Raw genomic sequence first — 17,855 nt, forward strand, 5'->3', positions numbered from 1 at the left:
GAAACTAATGTCTCAACTAGTGTTACAAACTTCTGTTTGTATTTTTATTTATTTCCATTAAATTATTTTTATAACTGTTAAATGAGCAATATTCCAGTCTTAATACCCCCTGGGAACAATAAAATACTAAATATAATACTTTTTAAGAATGGATTATCTGTTGGTTTGTTTGTTTGTTTCTTTGTTTTCCTTACAAAAGATTTCATTTTTTTTTTCCTCATAGGGATTTCTTTGCAGTATATGCCATTTCTTAGAACTTAAAGTCCTTAATAAAAAACATTTTTTAATAACTATTACTTAAATATGACTGGGATTAATATAATCAGTTTCATATCTTCCTCTGCACAATCTATCTCACAGTGTTGTCATTTCAAAAGTACTTTATATAAATTTATAGTGATGGTAATTAATTTGTATTAAGCATGTCTTTCCTGGAATTATGTGTGCATTTCTGGCCAGCAGAAAGCCTTTTTGTGTGGTTTTGAGGGACAAAAATTCAGTTACACAGAATCACATAATCACAGAATGCTTGAAGTTGGAAGGGACCTCCAGACATCATCTAGTAGGGTCACCTAGAGCAAGTTACACAGGATCACATCCAAGTGGGGTTTGAAAATTAAAAACCTTTCCCTTCTCAAAATGTAATTATGAAAGAGAATGGAAACCTTTTTGAATGGGTCTTGTATTGAAATGATCATTCTTTATTCTGAAGTTCTACATGCTTATAGCATATTATGTTTCTGTGTCTTTCATTAGGTTCTGGCTATATATGCCTAGAATTTGGCTGTTAATAGAACTGCTAACAGTTTTACCATCATTACTAGGTATTTACTTCACATGAATTAAATGGCACTGTGATCATGTTGGCCGAGGCAAGAATTTCTGAAAGATTCCACAGAGTTCCCACAGTAAGTTCTTTTATGTGTAAGAAAAAGTTACTGGATGAAAATTAAATGAGAATTTTCAGCAAGTATTAATTTTTTTTTTTTTTTGTTAGCCTCCACAAGAGGTAAAATTGTGAATTTCTTCCAGATTGGTTAATATTCATAAACTTCCATTGGGGTCGTTGGGAAGATGAATGATTATTAGCGTAAATACTACTGACTGGTTTTCCATAAGTGTCAAAAAAGTGTGCTCAGACAGGTTCAGAAAACCAGCCACAAGTCAATTTCCTAAAACTGAAATTTCTTTCAAGACTGCAATTATAAATTTGTTTTGACTGTTGATTTACTTAAGACATAGAGGTTTTTGAACTTTCCAGAGCAAAATATGATTTAAACTTGTAGTTTTTATGTCTCTTTTCTAAAAAAAAAGAAACAAAACAAAACAACAACAACAACAACAAAAAAAAAAACAACTATGCAGCACCAGGCTGCATACAAATGAAAAGAAATTCTTACTTCTTGTATCTCCAGTTATAAACCTACATAGATCCTATGCTTATTTGTTACACTAACATATATATATATTAGGAATTAAAAGGTTGTGACTTTAATCCCAAATTTACTAATAAGTGAGAGAAGGAAGGGGAATGCCAGGTGAAAGTGCCCGTTCCTATTTGCTTTTGTATAAGCTTTATTTGATTTGAATATATGTCCTTCAAAATTCTCTTCGCAATGTATTTGTACAGATCGGGGGGCATCAAGAAGACAGTACTATAAGCAAAAATAAAACATTACTACCTAAGAAATTGTCAGCTTTGTGAAAAGTGTTAGCATTACCTAGTTTTCAGGTGCCCTCGATTGAGGCTCAAAAGACTGAGGTGCCCTACTCTTCTAGGAACTTTCCAGGCAACTCTCAGCAAGTCACTTCATTAGCATGTGCTTCAGTTTTGTCATCCAAAACAGACAAAATAAGTAATTCGATAGTGAAATTATTTAGAAATACGTATATAAAATGTTACATAAAAATCAGCTATTACTACTCTTCTCTTCCATACTGGCACATTTGAAAAGTCAATACTGCTTTAAGCTAATATAATTCAGTTTTAAATAATATACAGTTTCCTAACTCTTTATTTCTGTTCTGTCACACTAGATGCCTCCCTTTTGTTTGTTCCAATATTTCAATTTCTACTATTCTATGGCTTACTTCAATTTCTGCTACGATTCCTGTTATTAAAAAGGCAGTATGAAGAACAGTTTAATGCATAAAGTATCTGCCAGACCCAAGTGCCTAAGTCTGCATTGAAGATAACTCTTTTTACAAGTTAACTGTTTGGTTTTTGTTTGTTTGTTTTAATTGGGATACAGAAAGTACAGTTTAAGTTTCTTCCTTTTTGAGGAAGTCAGGATATACATTTTTCACATTCCAGTCAAATTTCTGAACTATCAGAAAAGTATAAATCTCTTTCAATTTCTCCCAAGTTATTCCCCTTGATACTGAGAATTTAAATATTCATTGGATGAAACAAAGACCAAAAATTACTCACTTAGCCTAATTTTATAACCAAGTGATTAAAATGTAAGGGTACTGGGAGAAATTTTCCATTTCTACCTCACTGAATAAAGAAACAAGAGTAATAAGCTAGGCAAGCATTTATTCTCTGATTTTAGTCCCTTTTTAAGTATTTACTGAAGCTAATTTTCCATGGCAACTTTTAACTGATACTCTCTTTAACCAGACAGCATAGGTTTAAATGTTGTTTCTTTAACATAAATGTTTGGTTTTGTTTCTGAATTTTTATTAAAAAAAAGATAAATCTAATTTTTTTCTGAAATGCATAGACCACAGCACCAACAGGAGTCAAAGTAAAGGTTGATTTATACAGTGGTGTATTTTCTGTTTTGTCCTCCATTCCTTTCTAACATTTAGCTAGCTTTTTCAGGCACTCTAACCTTAGAACTGTGTGGTGCACTTTGACTATCTTAGAATGGAAGAGCTTGCCGATATTACTGAAAATAGCAATGATCAACAGAGCCCACCATTTTACTTGCAAGTTAAGATTATTGTTCCAGTGCTTGCTATGCTAAGAAAGTTACAAAGAACTAGCACAAGCTAAGGTCTTTGAATTCCTCAGAAGTATACCAGGAAGACTATGTAACTGTAACTGTGAGATCCCAGTCACACAAAGACAATCCATGTCATGATGGAACTTGTACCAGGAAACTGGTACAAACGTCTCATGTGCTGCTTGTTAAAATGAACCTCTGCCTAGTTATAGTGATGATAGTTTGCTGTTTCTTGAGGCAATGAAGGTGCCCCTCACAAAGCATGGCAGAAGTACCTTTGCCAACTTTCTGGCCAAACTGCTAAGAAGAGATTGAAGGTAAGAATGATGAAGAGGGAGATGAGTCACATTTAAGTGAGATAGCAATGGAAATGAATGCAAAGGATTTAGAGGAATATGAGAGACTTTAGAAATGATAACACAAGGTGAAAGGACACCTTTCTCGTGTACACATTCTGTGACAGCAAACATGTTTATTAAATTCCAGTTGTTTGTGAATGGGGGGGGGGGGGGGGGAGGAGTTAAATTTTCATCTTTCTGGTAATGCTACTAATACAGTACACAAATAGAGTACCCATTATTAACATATAAAAAGATCCACTGAGTGGAACCAAAGTGGAAGTAGTGTAGCTGGAAACTGAAAAGGTAGTTCAGAATACTCTCACATTCCTTATTTAGAGTAGAAGTTATTAAAAGCTAGACTTATCATTCAATAGATTTGAGGATATAAAATCTTATTTACCAAGGTGTTTGGAGGATACTTTGCATGTTTTTACTTCTGTAATGAGATAATCTTAGCTTTGAAGATTGAAGCCAAACATCATCACCCTCACCTATACTGTGAATAAATAAAAAAAGTAGTATCTTATTTAACAGTAAGAAATAACTTCTGACGCACCATATTGCATGGTTCATTTCCATTTTCATACTGCAGAACAGAATTTTGAATCTAATTTCTCCACTGGAAAAATAGTAGCTTTCTTATCTTTAGGCAGGAAACTAATACTAATTTTGGCTAATACTCAGTCTTCATGCATATGATGTGATTAGAGTCTTCAAAAATAATGCAGGGGGAAACATTCAAAAGAACAAAGCAATTATATTTCACATATTTTATGTTTCAACACAGTCCTGTTCATACAATAAACTATAAAAACTACTGCATCTATCTTTAAGGTACAAAAGCACAACAAAAGTTCAAGTGCTCTCAAGCAACTAAGCAACAAGCAAGCTGTCTGAAGAAAATAAATAGAGAGAAAGGGTAGTTCTGTACCATAGGGTACACAGTCTGGTTTGAAAGTATATGACAAACTTAAATATGGGGCAAGACACCAAAAAATCCCACATTCAGTTATTTCATTATCTAGTTCTCTACATCTGGCTATTATCAAAATTATCTCACTCTGTGCTTGGATGTCCCCTAACACTACAGAAAAGATCCTGAAAATGAAAAATGACCTCCTAAAATTAAATAAGAAGAGAATGTTAGGCAGGAAAAAAAAAAGGAGTGAGGTGTGGGGGAAGGGGAAATCATCCAGCAGAAATACTTCTATCTGATGTAACTGACAGTATTCATTCTAACACTTAAAATCTGTTTTCCATAATTAGACTATTTAAGGTTTGTTTATGTTCCCACTAAACTACATAGTGGTCAAAGGCATTCAAAAATTAACTCAAATGGCTTATCGCTTTTAATTATCTAAGAAAAAATAAATAAATTTTCCACACGAAAATTAAGTCACTTCCTGAAAAAGCCCAAGCATATTATAGGAACATTTGAATGTCACCATTTTCAAAGGGGAAACAGAGTGTTCCAGCAGTTTCAGTACCAATAGATATTCTGACTGTATAGCAGTGCTTTATCCCACCTTTTTCCCTCCGTTTTATCCTGAAATGAACAGATTATCTGTGCAGTATGTTACAGTGATTGGTGGTCATGAAGCAGATATTCAGATTAATGTATTACTGTTTTGACCTTATCAAAATGAAGTATCTTAGCTAACTTTAAGTCAAGAATAATTCGGTACATTTTTTCCTCTTCTACAAAGGACTTGAAATTACTTAAAGCCAGTGGCACATAAAACATAGTCTCTCTCTTTTGTAAACAATGAGCATGTGTAGAATATTAAACACATTAAAACGTTTGAATGCAACTAAAATACTCATGTTGTGTTTTTTTTTTTTTTTTTAAGAATATGTAAAATTAAGAAGACACACCTATTAAATCATCAAAAAAAATTAGGCAGGACTGTATACTATATCACAACATTAATTCCAGAGTGAAAATACAGTCCATCAATTTAAACATTAGCATGCATTTGAAATTTTCAATTTCAAACAGCTCTTTTTTTTTTTTTTTTTAAGAATTGTGTTCTTATTTGAAGTAGAAAACACTGAAGTAAACTTTAGAAATGGATCCTTCCAGTTCTATATGCAGTAACAGAACTAAATTAACATTCAACAATAGTTTTATTAAAACCTATAAATGTGAGAATTCTAAAAATACATTTTAAAAGGGGAGGGAAATGAAATAGAGCAATATTTCTCCTCTGACTTGACTACAGAAAAAACAATGTCATTCTATGCACTGTCATTGTGTGGATGAATAGCTGTACATAAAAGACATCTCAAGAATGCAAAGGTGAAAAATCATCTGCTCAGAAAGTAAGATGAAGCAAGATGAAGCAAGGCTAACAGACCCATGAGTATGAAACTCTGCTGCAAACATTTATTTTTGGGACAATATATGAAATTTAAGTTCTTGTTATGCCTAGGGGAAAAAAAATCTGATGAAAAGTTTCCTTCTATGAAAAGAAGATTCCTTTTTTTTCTGTCTACTGCTAAATCAGGTAGCTATCTGAGCTGTATTTTGACAACAGGACTTCAGGGTCTGTAAAGAGCTATGAATCTACAACACTAAGAATTAGATGTCTGTCATTGAAAACAAATAAACAAACAAAAAAACCCAACACCACAACAACAACAAAAAAAGCAATCCACAAACAAACAAAAAGCTTATCTGCCAAATAAATTAACAATGCAACAAGCAACTTCTTTATACCACCTTCTATTTTATATTACAACCACTTCTATGGCTGTAACTCAAATGATGCAGCACTTTCATTTCTCTCAGGGAATCTCAAGATCCCATGAATGTGCTGATATTAAACTTCACTTCATGTGAAATCCCATCCGAGATTAAGACACCTACATTTGCGTGTCTGGACTTGCCCTAGGTGTCCCTAGGTGTATAAACTCATTATAATCAACAGAAATTAATCAATGTAGTCAGTAAAATACAGCGTTTTAATCCATCTCAAAGAACATCCCTTGCACAGCATATAATACCTGCCTAAATGCTATTAGTTGCCATTTTACGTGTTCTTTGACATCTTCCAGTTCCTGTACAGAAGGGTATGGTCTCCTGTAAATTCTAATTTGCTAATACTATGCAGATGTATTGTTTACTCTAGAGCATCTCTACCCAGCCCCTCCCATATGGTCATCTGTGTAACTGCAACCTGTACCAGCAGTAGGTTGACCTTCCCAAAGTGTGGGGATAATCTTCCTTAAATTGCCTATATGTAGTTTGGTCCAAATTTTGGTCCAATTTTGATACTTCATACTGCTTTTATAATATCTTGCTTCATCTCCAAATGCCAGAAAAGCACATGCACTTCTGTCAGCACCATAAGGATACCTTAGATACACGTGCACTGACATATGAGATAGGGTATCTGTGGACGGATGAATTGTGTCCAGATTTAGTAGGTATTTAGAGAAAACCTATAGATGACAAAACAGAGGTATCTACATTTTGATGTAGACGTCTTGAAGCTGGATCTCACCTACAACCTTGTCATAACTGCTGAGTCTTCCAGCAGAAGTATTGTGTACTGTTAGTTGCAACAGGTTTTGAGATAAGTAAAGACAAATTGCATTTAAGTTGTTAGAGTTTCTGAAAAAAAGTGATAAAGATGGTTTTCCCCTTCTGGCAATTCTAGCCAAAATGTTCTGAGGCAGATCAGTACTATTTACTTTGGAGTAAGAAGTTTTTTACTTGGCTGCCAATTGCTTCAAATTATCTCTCAAAGCAAAACAAACAAAAAGTCTAGCTCCATAAATCATTTCTGAATGAAGACAGATTTCTATTCATATGCAAAATAACATAAAGAAAAAAAGAACAACAGAATATCAAACAGTGAAAGGTTGAGTGTCAGTTTTCTCCATATTGGACACATTGGAAGTGCTGGCATTCACCTTATTCAGCTACACTTAGCTCACTGTCAAGTTTTAGGCAGAGAAACCATTTGGATGCTTTTCACACATGAGAATGACAGATAAATTTTATCCTATTCTCATGGATATGTTTCATCCCTTCATCTGTATTTTCCTATAAGCAAAGATTCTTAATAGAAGGCAGACATGATTACTGTGTATTGTATATCAGTGTACTCAACTGACATATCTGATACTATTTTGTTCTTGAGTATTATTTTGTATATGGCCTAAACAGTGCAACTGAATTACTACACACAAGAAAGGGTGGAGAAAGCCTAAGTAGTTAGGAAGTTGATTTCACAAGTGAGCTGAACTGCAAGTACAGTGCTACCACTGGAACCTTCCAAAGCTTTAAAAAGGATGAGAAAGAAAGAGAGGATGCTGGATCTCAAAAGAAAGCAAAGTTAGAGTCTTAAAGTAATGTTTAGCTATTAGAAAATGGAGAATTCTTTTCCAAAAGTCCTTTCAGAATCAAGCTATGCTTGACATAAAGAATATTGAAGATTGTGTACTCCCATCTATAAGACTAGAAGCTGTGAAGATACCTTAATCCCTTCTGTCCACTTGGATAGCATTATGGATTCATACGTAAGAGATGGGGTGCAAAAACTAGCCAACAGAAAGTAGCAAGCACAAGGAAATTTTATAGGAACAGTGAATGGACGGAGTAAAAAGGAACAACTAATTTTAAAAACAGCAAAAGAGGATTACCAGTGCTGAGAGACATTGCAGCAGCAGCTTCAGGAAGATCCAAAAGGCTTTGGCTGTAGTTCAGTAAACAATTTCTAACTCAAAAGGAGTTTTAACAAAGCAGTAAGGATAGAAAACACCAAGATGAAAAACCTTCAGTGAATAGAAAGAAATGCGGAAACGTGATGAAAAAGAACAAGTGTGTCTTGGTTATGACACTACAACCTGGATAGGGTGGAGGGAGAAATCATTTTGATTCTTTTCTAATTAACATATATCACTTTGATTATCATTTGCAAATATCTGTTAAGAAACGTATAATTCACTACCTTTCATGAATGAAAATGCCTATTAAAAGGAATTAATGTACATAACATGCATGACCATGTACTCACATGAAGCTGACAGTTTCCCTTAGTTTCGTATACCTCAGTAAGTTTAATTTGTTCTGTATAAGCCAAATCATACATTTTCAAAGGTGTTTGCAAGACTGAAGCCTTAAACAGAAAATTAAGAAAATTACAACAATTAATGAAATTAAAAGGTTGTTTAGGACATATTATGTAATTTCCCTAGATTTTTGGATATGCACCTTATTTTTAAGGATTTGTATAGCAACATTTTTACTCTTCTTTTGAAATGGTTAGGTCACAGTAGCTTGAGATGTTATACTGAAGCTACACTGCATGAGGCTACCTTGTGAAAAAGAAACTAAAAAAAAAAATACCAAAACCAACCAACCAAACAAACAAAAAAAAAACATTTAAAAAATAAATAAATTTATGAGAATGGAATGAAATAAGATTCCGGTATTTCATATTTTGTGTAACAGTGATCATATAACCTGGTTTATTTTGTTTCATTTTAATAAAATAACTAACAAGTTTTTGCAGATTGTATTGGTTATAAATGGCAAAGTTTTGGTAGCAGGGGGGTTACATTTTTTACTTTTATGACAGAAAGTCAGGGGCTGCCCCATGCAGGTCACAGCTAGTTCCAGCTGGCTCTGCAGTAGACCCACAACAAGACACAGCTGAGCCCTTCAGGGGGAGTTTGTTGTACCTGTGTGAAAACATATTGAAGAAAAATGGGTAAGCACTGATATAAAAGAACAAGACTACAGAAGGAGGAAGTGCTCTGTTGCAGAATGGTAATACCCCAAAGGGGTATCCCATGTATCCCTGTATCCCATGGATAACCTATGTTGCGCATGTACTTCCCTAAAGAGACTTTAGCCAGCTGTTTACCCAGACAGAGGAAATGAGTAAGAAGGAATGCATGTCAGAAGAAAAAAGTGAGAAAGGAGGAGAAGCAGAAACAAACTCCTATGCTCTGGCTCCAACCATTAACAGTGCCTATCAACTCTTAGAATAGACTTCGGTGTATGTAATGTGTAGATATGAGGAAGAGGAATGAGAGGTGTCTGGAGCAAAGATAAGCCTGCAAAAGGAGAAGTGTTTTCTCTGGCTATTTCAATGCATCTTTGTTTCCTAACACCCAAGCCAGTAACTAAATGTTCTGAAGTCAAATTTCCCAAGTCAAGTCTGTTTTGACCATGATGGTAATTGATAAATGATATTCCTTATCTTTGTTTCAACCCACATGTTTTCTGGATTGTATTCTCCCTATTTTCTGCCTTATCCTAAAGCAGGGCAAGAGAGAAGTGAGCAAGTGGCTTTGTGGGTGCTTTGCCGTCAGTCAGCGTCAACCCACCTCACAAATATATTAGCACAAAATACACAGTTGTGCAAACAACAGCTAGCCAAGGGAGTGATTAGGTGAAAGGAGTGTTGAAGTGCCAAGCAGTGATGAAATAAGACCATTATGTAGTATTCTGAAGCTCAGAATTTGAATTTTTTCCTTAGAAAGAGACAAAAATGCAATAAAGAAAGATAAAGTAAATGAAGTGATAAGAAATTACTAAATCTAATTACAGAAGGAAGCCAGAAAAAGTTAAATTAATATTCATCTTAACTAAGCAGTTGAAAGAGTGTGCTTTTGCAATGAAGTTATTACAGCATTAAAAAAAAGAAGAATAAGGTAATAATTTAATATATTGAGAGTATTATCAGATATGCTCTCAAAAGTGAAGTGGAAATAAACTCCTGATAAGAAAATCTTTCTCATCTATCTGTATCATACTGCCCTTTGGAATAACTGTTTTTGATTTTATTAATCATCTTCTTTTGTGACAACTTGTGTCAATATACCAGTGAAATTAGTGATTGAAAATTGTCTTTACAAAAGGGCTTAAAGTTACCTCTGATAAAAAAAGGTTTTTCTTCTTAAAAATAAATAAATTTTGTATACATTCTTGATTTCTAAATTTACGAAATATTTTTAGTATGTTTACTTCCTTTCCTTACACTCTCCTACAGTCTACATCATCTCAGAGACCACTCATCTCTATTACCTGACCTTACATATTTCATTTTCTACTGTCAAGTTCAACTTGTAATGATCATATCTGCTTGAGTATGAACATTTAATGCTTTTGAGTGCTGAAATTACTGTCCATATATCAGTTTCTTTCAAAAAGCTGTAAAAAATATTTTCTTAATTTCTTTATACCACAGCCTTTCACAACTAAGTATAGAGTACACTTTAATATACATTCAGAAGTACATCATTAAAAATTAAATGAGCAAAGCAATAATAAGAATTCTATACCATAATCACTACAAATTTAGGCATACTAGGTGGTGAAGAGAAGCTGCAGTTACACAGCATATTCAAATATCTGAAACCTGACCATAAAGTATTTTATGTGACTTGCCAAAAACATTCCGAAACTAAACAAAAGTCTATTCTCCTTCATAAGCTAGCACTTCTGTTTTTTTCTGAAAAACACTTCTGGCAGGAATGTTTAGATTTAGTTTGTTCTTGATAATTCAAAAATGAACATCTGCTCAATCCAAATTGCAATCTGCCAAAATAGTTATCACATTGTTTCTCAGTTGTTGAGTAGGATCCAACACAAAATTTCTACTGGTTTTCAACAGTCCCATAAGCTAAATATCTTCCAGTAAAGTATGTGGTTTATTGTATTGGGTATGAAGGATGCCATGAAAAAGATGTCAGTGCCTTTTTATAAGAGTTACAGAAGCTTTGCCTACAGTAAGTAGGCTCCTTTTCACTGAAGTCACTTACGGTACACATTACAAAATCTAAGAGTCTAAATACAGGTAAACATATTTGCCTAATTAGTAATCAAATTCTACTGTGTTCTTGTATAGAATGTATTATTTGAGGCAATCACACAGTACTAAAAAGTTAAAGGATAAGTTACGTGAAAAAAAAAAATGTTAGCTGTAATTTTTATATTAGTTGATTAATTTTACCAGATTCTGCAAACATTTATGTAGCTAATATTTCCTATGCTGAATTAGAATGGAGAAATGTAAAAGAAATTCCTGAACTAAGTCTCATAAATAGGAGTGCTATGATTTTTTTTTTTTTTCAACAGATAAACGGAAATGCAAAAGAGCCCAAAAAGAACTACTGTTCATTGAAGATCCACTGGTAGCCCATAGATACTGAAAGATATTATTTACAGTAATGTTTGTGAAAAAGTAGACAGTATTACAATACACTAATGAAGCACAGTTTTTATCAGCACTTCATCATGATAATGATCTTGCTCCAAATGGTGATGCTCCCAAGTTAATGTTTTCACTCTTATTCAAAATAATGCTTGTTCATAAAAACAGTGGATAAGAATCTTACAGGTTAATTGAACCCTTAATAGCACAATGCATTCATAAATAGGTAGTAAGAGATAATAGTGATGAAATGCCACATTTGTAAATGGAAACTTACTCACTGTTTTACAAACATGATTTACAAGACCATAGAGGCAAACACATATTTTAATAATAAAAAACATTATTTCTGCATGTGTTTTGCAATCTTTCAGAAACCAGGACCATTTTAAAAGCTAAGTACTGCACAGGAGAGAGTGAAATAGATACCTGCTGTAATGTTATATTTATAAACTATACATATACACACGACTCATACTCTAATATACTGTAATTTGGTATGTCACACAGCTGACTTTATCATTCATGTAAATACAAACTACACCTTTAAAGGGATTTTTTTCTCTAAATGTAAAATAGATCTTCCCATTTCCTCCATGACTTCAAGCTTCTTTTTTTTTTTTTTAATAAAAACAACAACAAAAGAAATGTATTTATATAAATGTACCTTGGTAGTGAGCACTAAATCCACGGTATCGATGATTGCTGTCTGTTACAAAATGTAGTCTGAGCCAATTTTTGTTGCTGATAACTGGAGGAGGTATATTCATGCCAGAGAGCCTAAATCAAAATAAAAAAATATTAATAAGAGATAAAATAAAAAATATCAAGGCTGAAGATCAGTACATTTTTATAAAGCTCTGACAAAGATCTTGTATGGAATCTTTTTTAAACACACATGCAATTCATAATGCTGGTGAGTGAGACTTTATATATCCTTGAATAATATGTTATGACAAGTGTGAACAGACAACATTGTCCACTCTGCATGACAAAGTGATGGGATAGAAATCAGCGCTAATCTGGAAACCGTACAGTCACGCTATGGATCAGGCACAGCATTATCATAACGCTCAGGCTAGAAAGATTTTGCGTCTATCTAGGTCAGTGGACAAGTTAGGCAGAACACTGCTCTGGGCAGCAGGAAAGGTATTGCACCCTGTGACTTTCATGTTCAAGATATGGCACAGGAGAGCTTAAATCATGCAGACCACTGAAAACTCTAAAACAGACACATTTTTCAAAGGTTAATATTTCTCTAAATTCAGGGAAAACAGAAGTAACTGTCACTCTGTGGCTTCAGTGAATATGCAAACCAGTTATTAGAAGAGAAGGGAATTGTGGTGGATTGACCCCATCCACCAGCCAAACACCACACAGCTGCTCGTTTGGTCCCCCTCCCCTTACAGCAGGACAGGGGAGAGAACAGGAAGGGTGAAATCAAGAAAACTCATCAAGTTGAGATAAATACAGCTTAAAAAAACAGCTTAATAACTCAAGCCGGGGGGTGGGGGGGGAATCCAATGATACAAAAGCAATCGCTCTGCACTTCCCACAGATGAGATCTAGCCAGTCTTCAAGCAATATCTACCTGCCCTCAAAGCACCCTCTCCTCAGTTTTTATTGCTGACCACGATGTTGTATGGATGGAATATCCCTAAGATCAGTTTGGGTCCCCTCTTCAGCTTTTGTATCCTTCAAGCACCTTGCCCTTCCACAGCCTACTCACTGTGGCAGCAGAGAGATAAAAAGAGAAAGCCTTGATGTCGTGCAGGCACTGCTCAGTAACAGCCAGAACACTGGGGTGTCAGCAACTCTGTTTTCGTCACAGACCCAAGCTACAGAACCATATAGACTGCCATGAAGAAAATTAACTCAAAAGAAGTCAGGCCCTGTATAGAACCTATTTTTTGTTGTCGTTTTTCTTGCTTTTCTGTTTTTATTGTTAGGACATTGTTCCAATTACTGTAGCCTTTCATCTTGACTTGCTCATTATGAAGGTCTGAATTAGAGGTAAATTTGTTTGTTTTGTTTTGTTGTTTTGCTTTTAATAGATGAAGTGAATGTCAAAAGGTGAATAAGCTTTTGATAAAAAATCCTTCAAATCAGTAATCCAATATATTTTTCTTACTAAAGCAGAAAGAAAAATCACATCTTCAGGATATCTACATACCCACCTAGGTCCTTCCCTTTTATTTCTAAACAGAGTTCTTGCTGTAGTTAGAAATAAATACGAGCCATTTTATGTTCAGACATTGTGGATTCCCCTTCTATGTTTAAAAAAAATCTATAATGAAACAGGTCACAAAGCTATTCAGGCAATCTACTAGTGAGATTCAGTTTTAGTAATTTCTTGCTTTTACAGAGGACTTTTCATCTAACCTTTAAAGTGGCTTTGCAACGTACAATAATGTCATTATCAGTATTTTTATCTCCATTTTACAGACAGAAAATCATGCACATGGAGGAAACTACTTCAATCACCTAGCAAGCCAGCAACGAAAAGAAAACTGGAAGAAAGAATCTGAAAGTTCTGAGCTCTGGTTTTTACAACTTTGCAGTAAAGTTAGATGACTACAATGATAATTTTAACAAAAAACTAATTCAACCATTATTTCATTAGTGTGTACATGGTTTCTAGATGAGGAAGTGGTCCTGATTTCTCTGTATTATTACAGCCTTGGCTGAAAACTGTGCTGGGGCGGATGGGAAAGTGACCTTTGTAGCACTGAAAGAAATTGCTTGCATTCTCAGGGTAAAACCAATTTCTTTTGGGGGTCAGCCTTAAGGAATTTGCTTGGCTCTACCATTATTCAATTCCAGACTCTGAATCGGTTTAGTTATTGTTATGGACAATGATCAAGGTACATTTGAAGTCAACTGTATTCACAGTGAAACAAGTAATTTAGAAGTGAAGAAATATAAAAAGTATCCCTTAAAAATGTCTAATAAGCTTGTGTAGGTGATATTGTTTTGTAAGGAAGATTTTGAAAGAAAAACAACTTGGAGGTGGTAGTGTTCCTTACATCTTTTCACAACCAAGCTATCTGAAAACGGAATTTGTTTTAAGACCATTGTCCAAATTTCTGAAACTGTGTTAGTGCCCTCTTTCCCTAAGGGACTATCATATCTGACAAAATGTCTGGCTGTCACAACTTGTTATTTAAGGGCCTGCAAATACTTGCTTTAGAATGTTTTTATACTATGGAAACCCACTAAGTGATGATTTCAGATCATTTCAGATATGGAACATATGGAATCTAACTTTTTTCCAGCTTAATGCCTGTTAAAAAAAAAAAAAAAAAGTATGATTGTTTAAAAAAAGAATTTAAGAAAAGAATAGTGCTATGAAATTGCAAAAGGATATGTTTAGTGGATAAATCCATGGTGAGTGTATAAGCAAGTATTTATAGAGGTATTTATACTTCTTTTTGGTGTTCTCCCCCCCCCTCGCCTCTGCCCCATAGAATTGCCAGTCATTTCTGCATGAACCTGAAGGAAACCAAGGAACAATGGTTTTATACTAGTTGCTATGTAAGATCTGGGTATTCAGTGTACTTCTCTGATAGGCTTAAGCCAGTAATACTATTCCTAGAACAAAGTATGCAAAATATAATCAGAAATACCAGTTATGGTGCCTCTTGTTTTGTGTAATTTATTTATTTATTTATTTTGATTTTTGGCCTTTTTTTTTTTTTTTTAGAGAGAGAGAGAGAGAGAGAGAGAGATTGCTAATTAAGAAGTTGCATCCCTTCTTCAGGAAACTGTGGATATCAGTTTAATCCTTGTTTCAGGCAAAGGGATAAAGGAAGGGGAAATCCAAAATGTCAACTAAGTTCATTATCCTCAACACAAGATAGCATCTATAGAAAGAGGCAGTTTCTGTACAAATACACGTGTAATTTATGTGCACTTTCTACCATTTGTATTTCTAAAATGACCATTCTGCAGAAAGGATTAAGGTTTTGATCAAGCAATAAGGAAAATGAAACTTACTCTAGCCTGTAAAGATTAGACTGCAGTCAGATGACAAAAATCTTCCACTTTTGAACTCTCAACCCTCTTTCAAAATTGTTTATGACTTTTTGACAGCCAAGTTCCCCAAAGAATCTAGATCATAATGGTACATGCAGACTGTCAGACAGATTCCAACTCCAAAGTCCTACACCAATTATTTGTGTAAGCAGAGCATTCTTCTTGGCTTGTGTTCATGGTGAAAGACTCATTTTTGCATTAATGAATTCTACCTTCCTATATCATTTTATTTTTTAAAAATACTAGTATTGAATTAGTATTTGTGATATTAGATTGTGACAATCAGTATGTTCTACTGAAATATTTTATTTTGAAACCTTTAACTAAAGCCAAAGAAGCAGGCTGCTTATATTGTTTATTGGCCAGTCAACAGCTCTTTTGGCTGCTGGTTAGGCTGGTGGTACTTCGTAGCCTGGCTGCCAGGTTAGCAATTGGCCTCCTAATTGCTTGATCATTTGGCTTTTTTCTTACTTGCTGCCCAGTAAGTACCAAAATGTATTTTGTTGTTTGTTTTTTTCTGAACCACTTGAAATTCCATAAAGTTATGTTCAGTACTGGTATCCAGAATTTCATGAAAATGAACAAAACCAGATGAATTTCCTTTTCTGGTTAGCTTTATTACATGGTATGTTTTTCTAGCAAGTTATTAAAATGCATTTGAACATTTCTTTGTACTGATTGAATTTAAAACAGTACTATATCCCGTATTCAGCATAAAAGCCAGAAGCCTACGCCTTCAGATTAGGAAACATGAAATCTTTCTGCATTATCACTGTGTATGTGAGCACTTTCTAAAAGCCATAAAATGACTTCAGTTGTTACAAAAAATTTTGTTATAAATGTAAGACACATACTTTAGTTTCATGCTTGGTTTTTGGAAGGCAGAGGTTTAATTAACTGTCCTTTTTGGTACAGCTATTTCTCCATACAATAGTTACCTAATGATACAAGACATTACAATACAGCACTTTCATTTAAATTCTCACCCCTGTAACTAACTGCTTTGCAAGACAGAAGCAACATCATTTCACTGCTTACATATTTGAGAATAAAATTATTACTGAAAGAGGTCTTACTAAATAATTGAAACAAAAATAAAGCTGTACATCACATCTTAGCACCTACTTGACTAGTGTATTCTGCCTATAACAAGGTTTCTGTCCTAGTAATCAAAAAAATGTGAAAAATAAACTGGAAGTTTATAGTCCAAGGCATGGGAAAATTATACCCTAATTGAATATGCTCATGCAAAAACAGTAGTTTTAATTTTAAAATATCTAATATATAGTTAAATTTGTCTATGGAGTCAATTATTCATTAATACATTTATCCCTGACAGCTATGGGTTATGCTTAAGATGATTCTAAGTAAGCATGTAATTATGTTGGCAGAGTTCTAACTAAATGCACAATTCCTAAAATCTGATCTTTATAATTTGTGATTTTTATGGGATTGTTCCCAGAAAACAGGTTTGCAAGCTGACAGAATTTGTAATGACAACTGGCAGAAAATGGTTGCTTATTCTGCTCATATAACTTCCCTTTACTCATGTCAGTTTATCTTCTTAAATCGTAAAGCTGTTCACCATTACCATAATTCACTGGGGGTCCAGCCTACTTCTGTGACCAATATCATTTCAAGCATAGCTACACTGCATCACCTACAGTATTTTCCTAAATTTTGGAGAAAAGTACCATATTCAGTACAGTTAGCTATACTTGTATATGACTTACAATCACTTGCAAAGATTTCTAGCGTCCTTTCCTTTGCCCTCCATGATTGACTTGATCCCATAAAATGGTAACTCTTGTTATAAAAAGCTTCATAATGAACATTTCTATATAAGAATCCATAACAATGTAGACGTAATAACAGTAACTTGTGGATGCAAGACCAAGATTTGGGTCTCCGATTTAACAAATTCATACACAGAACTTCAGAAAAAGTTCTGGCCTTTTGCAGAAGCCTTGGAAGGCTTCCATTCTTTTGGAAGAATGGGGAAAGGATTTTAGTCTTACAGTTTTGTGGGCAAAAAATATTTCTTTCAGCTCTGTTTAGAAATAATTATATTAATTTCAAAGAAGCAAAGCTGAAACTGATTTAATATATAACACATTGCTTGTTTTGAAAGATCCTGAATGATTTTGTGATTAAGACACCAACTTAACCATTAATCTTTTAGTCACACACTATGCGAGTAAGATTTTATATGGCTAGGCCATCAATGTCCTTTATGTTTCCAATTATGGGTCTTAATGGCGGTCATTATAATTGAGAATGTCTTTTTCATAGTTGCTTGGAGTACTGGCTTCTTTATCCTCACCTCTCTACCCTTCCCTCCCCCCCCAAGAAATGTT

General features: G+C 34.1%; 1 protein-coding gene across 1 annotated transcript in view; it reads right to left on the reverse strand.

The window, feature by feature from the left end:
- The window catches only part of CSMD3 (CUB and Sushi multiple domains 3), a 668,812-nt gene that overhangs the window by 441,933 nt on the left and 209,024 nt on the right, over positions 1-17,855 (reverse strand). Inside the window, 1 exon segment of the mRNA XM_068672527.1 lies at positions 12,131-12,243. Coding sequence (XP_068528628.1) covers positions 12,131-12,243 — 113 coding nt within the window.

Source organism: Anas acuta, chromosome 2 (assembly GCF_963932015.1).
Source record: "Anas acuta chromosome 2, bAnaAcu1.1, whole genome shotgun sequence".
Taxonomy (NCBI): Eukaryota; Metazoa; Chordata; class Aves; order Anseriformes; family Anatidae; genus Anas; species Anas acuta.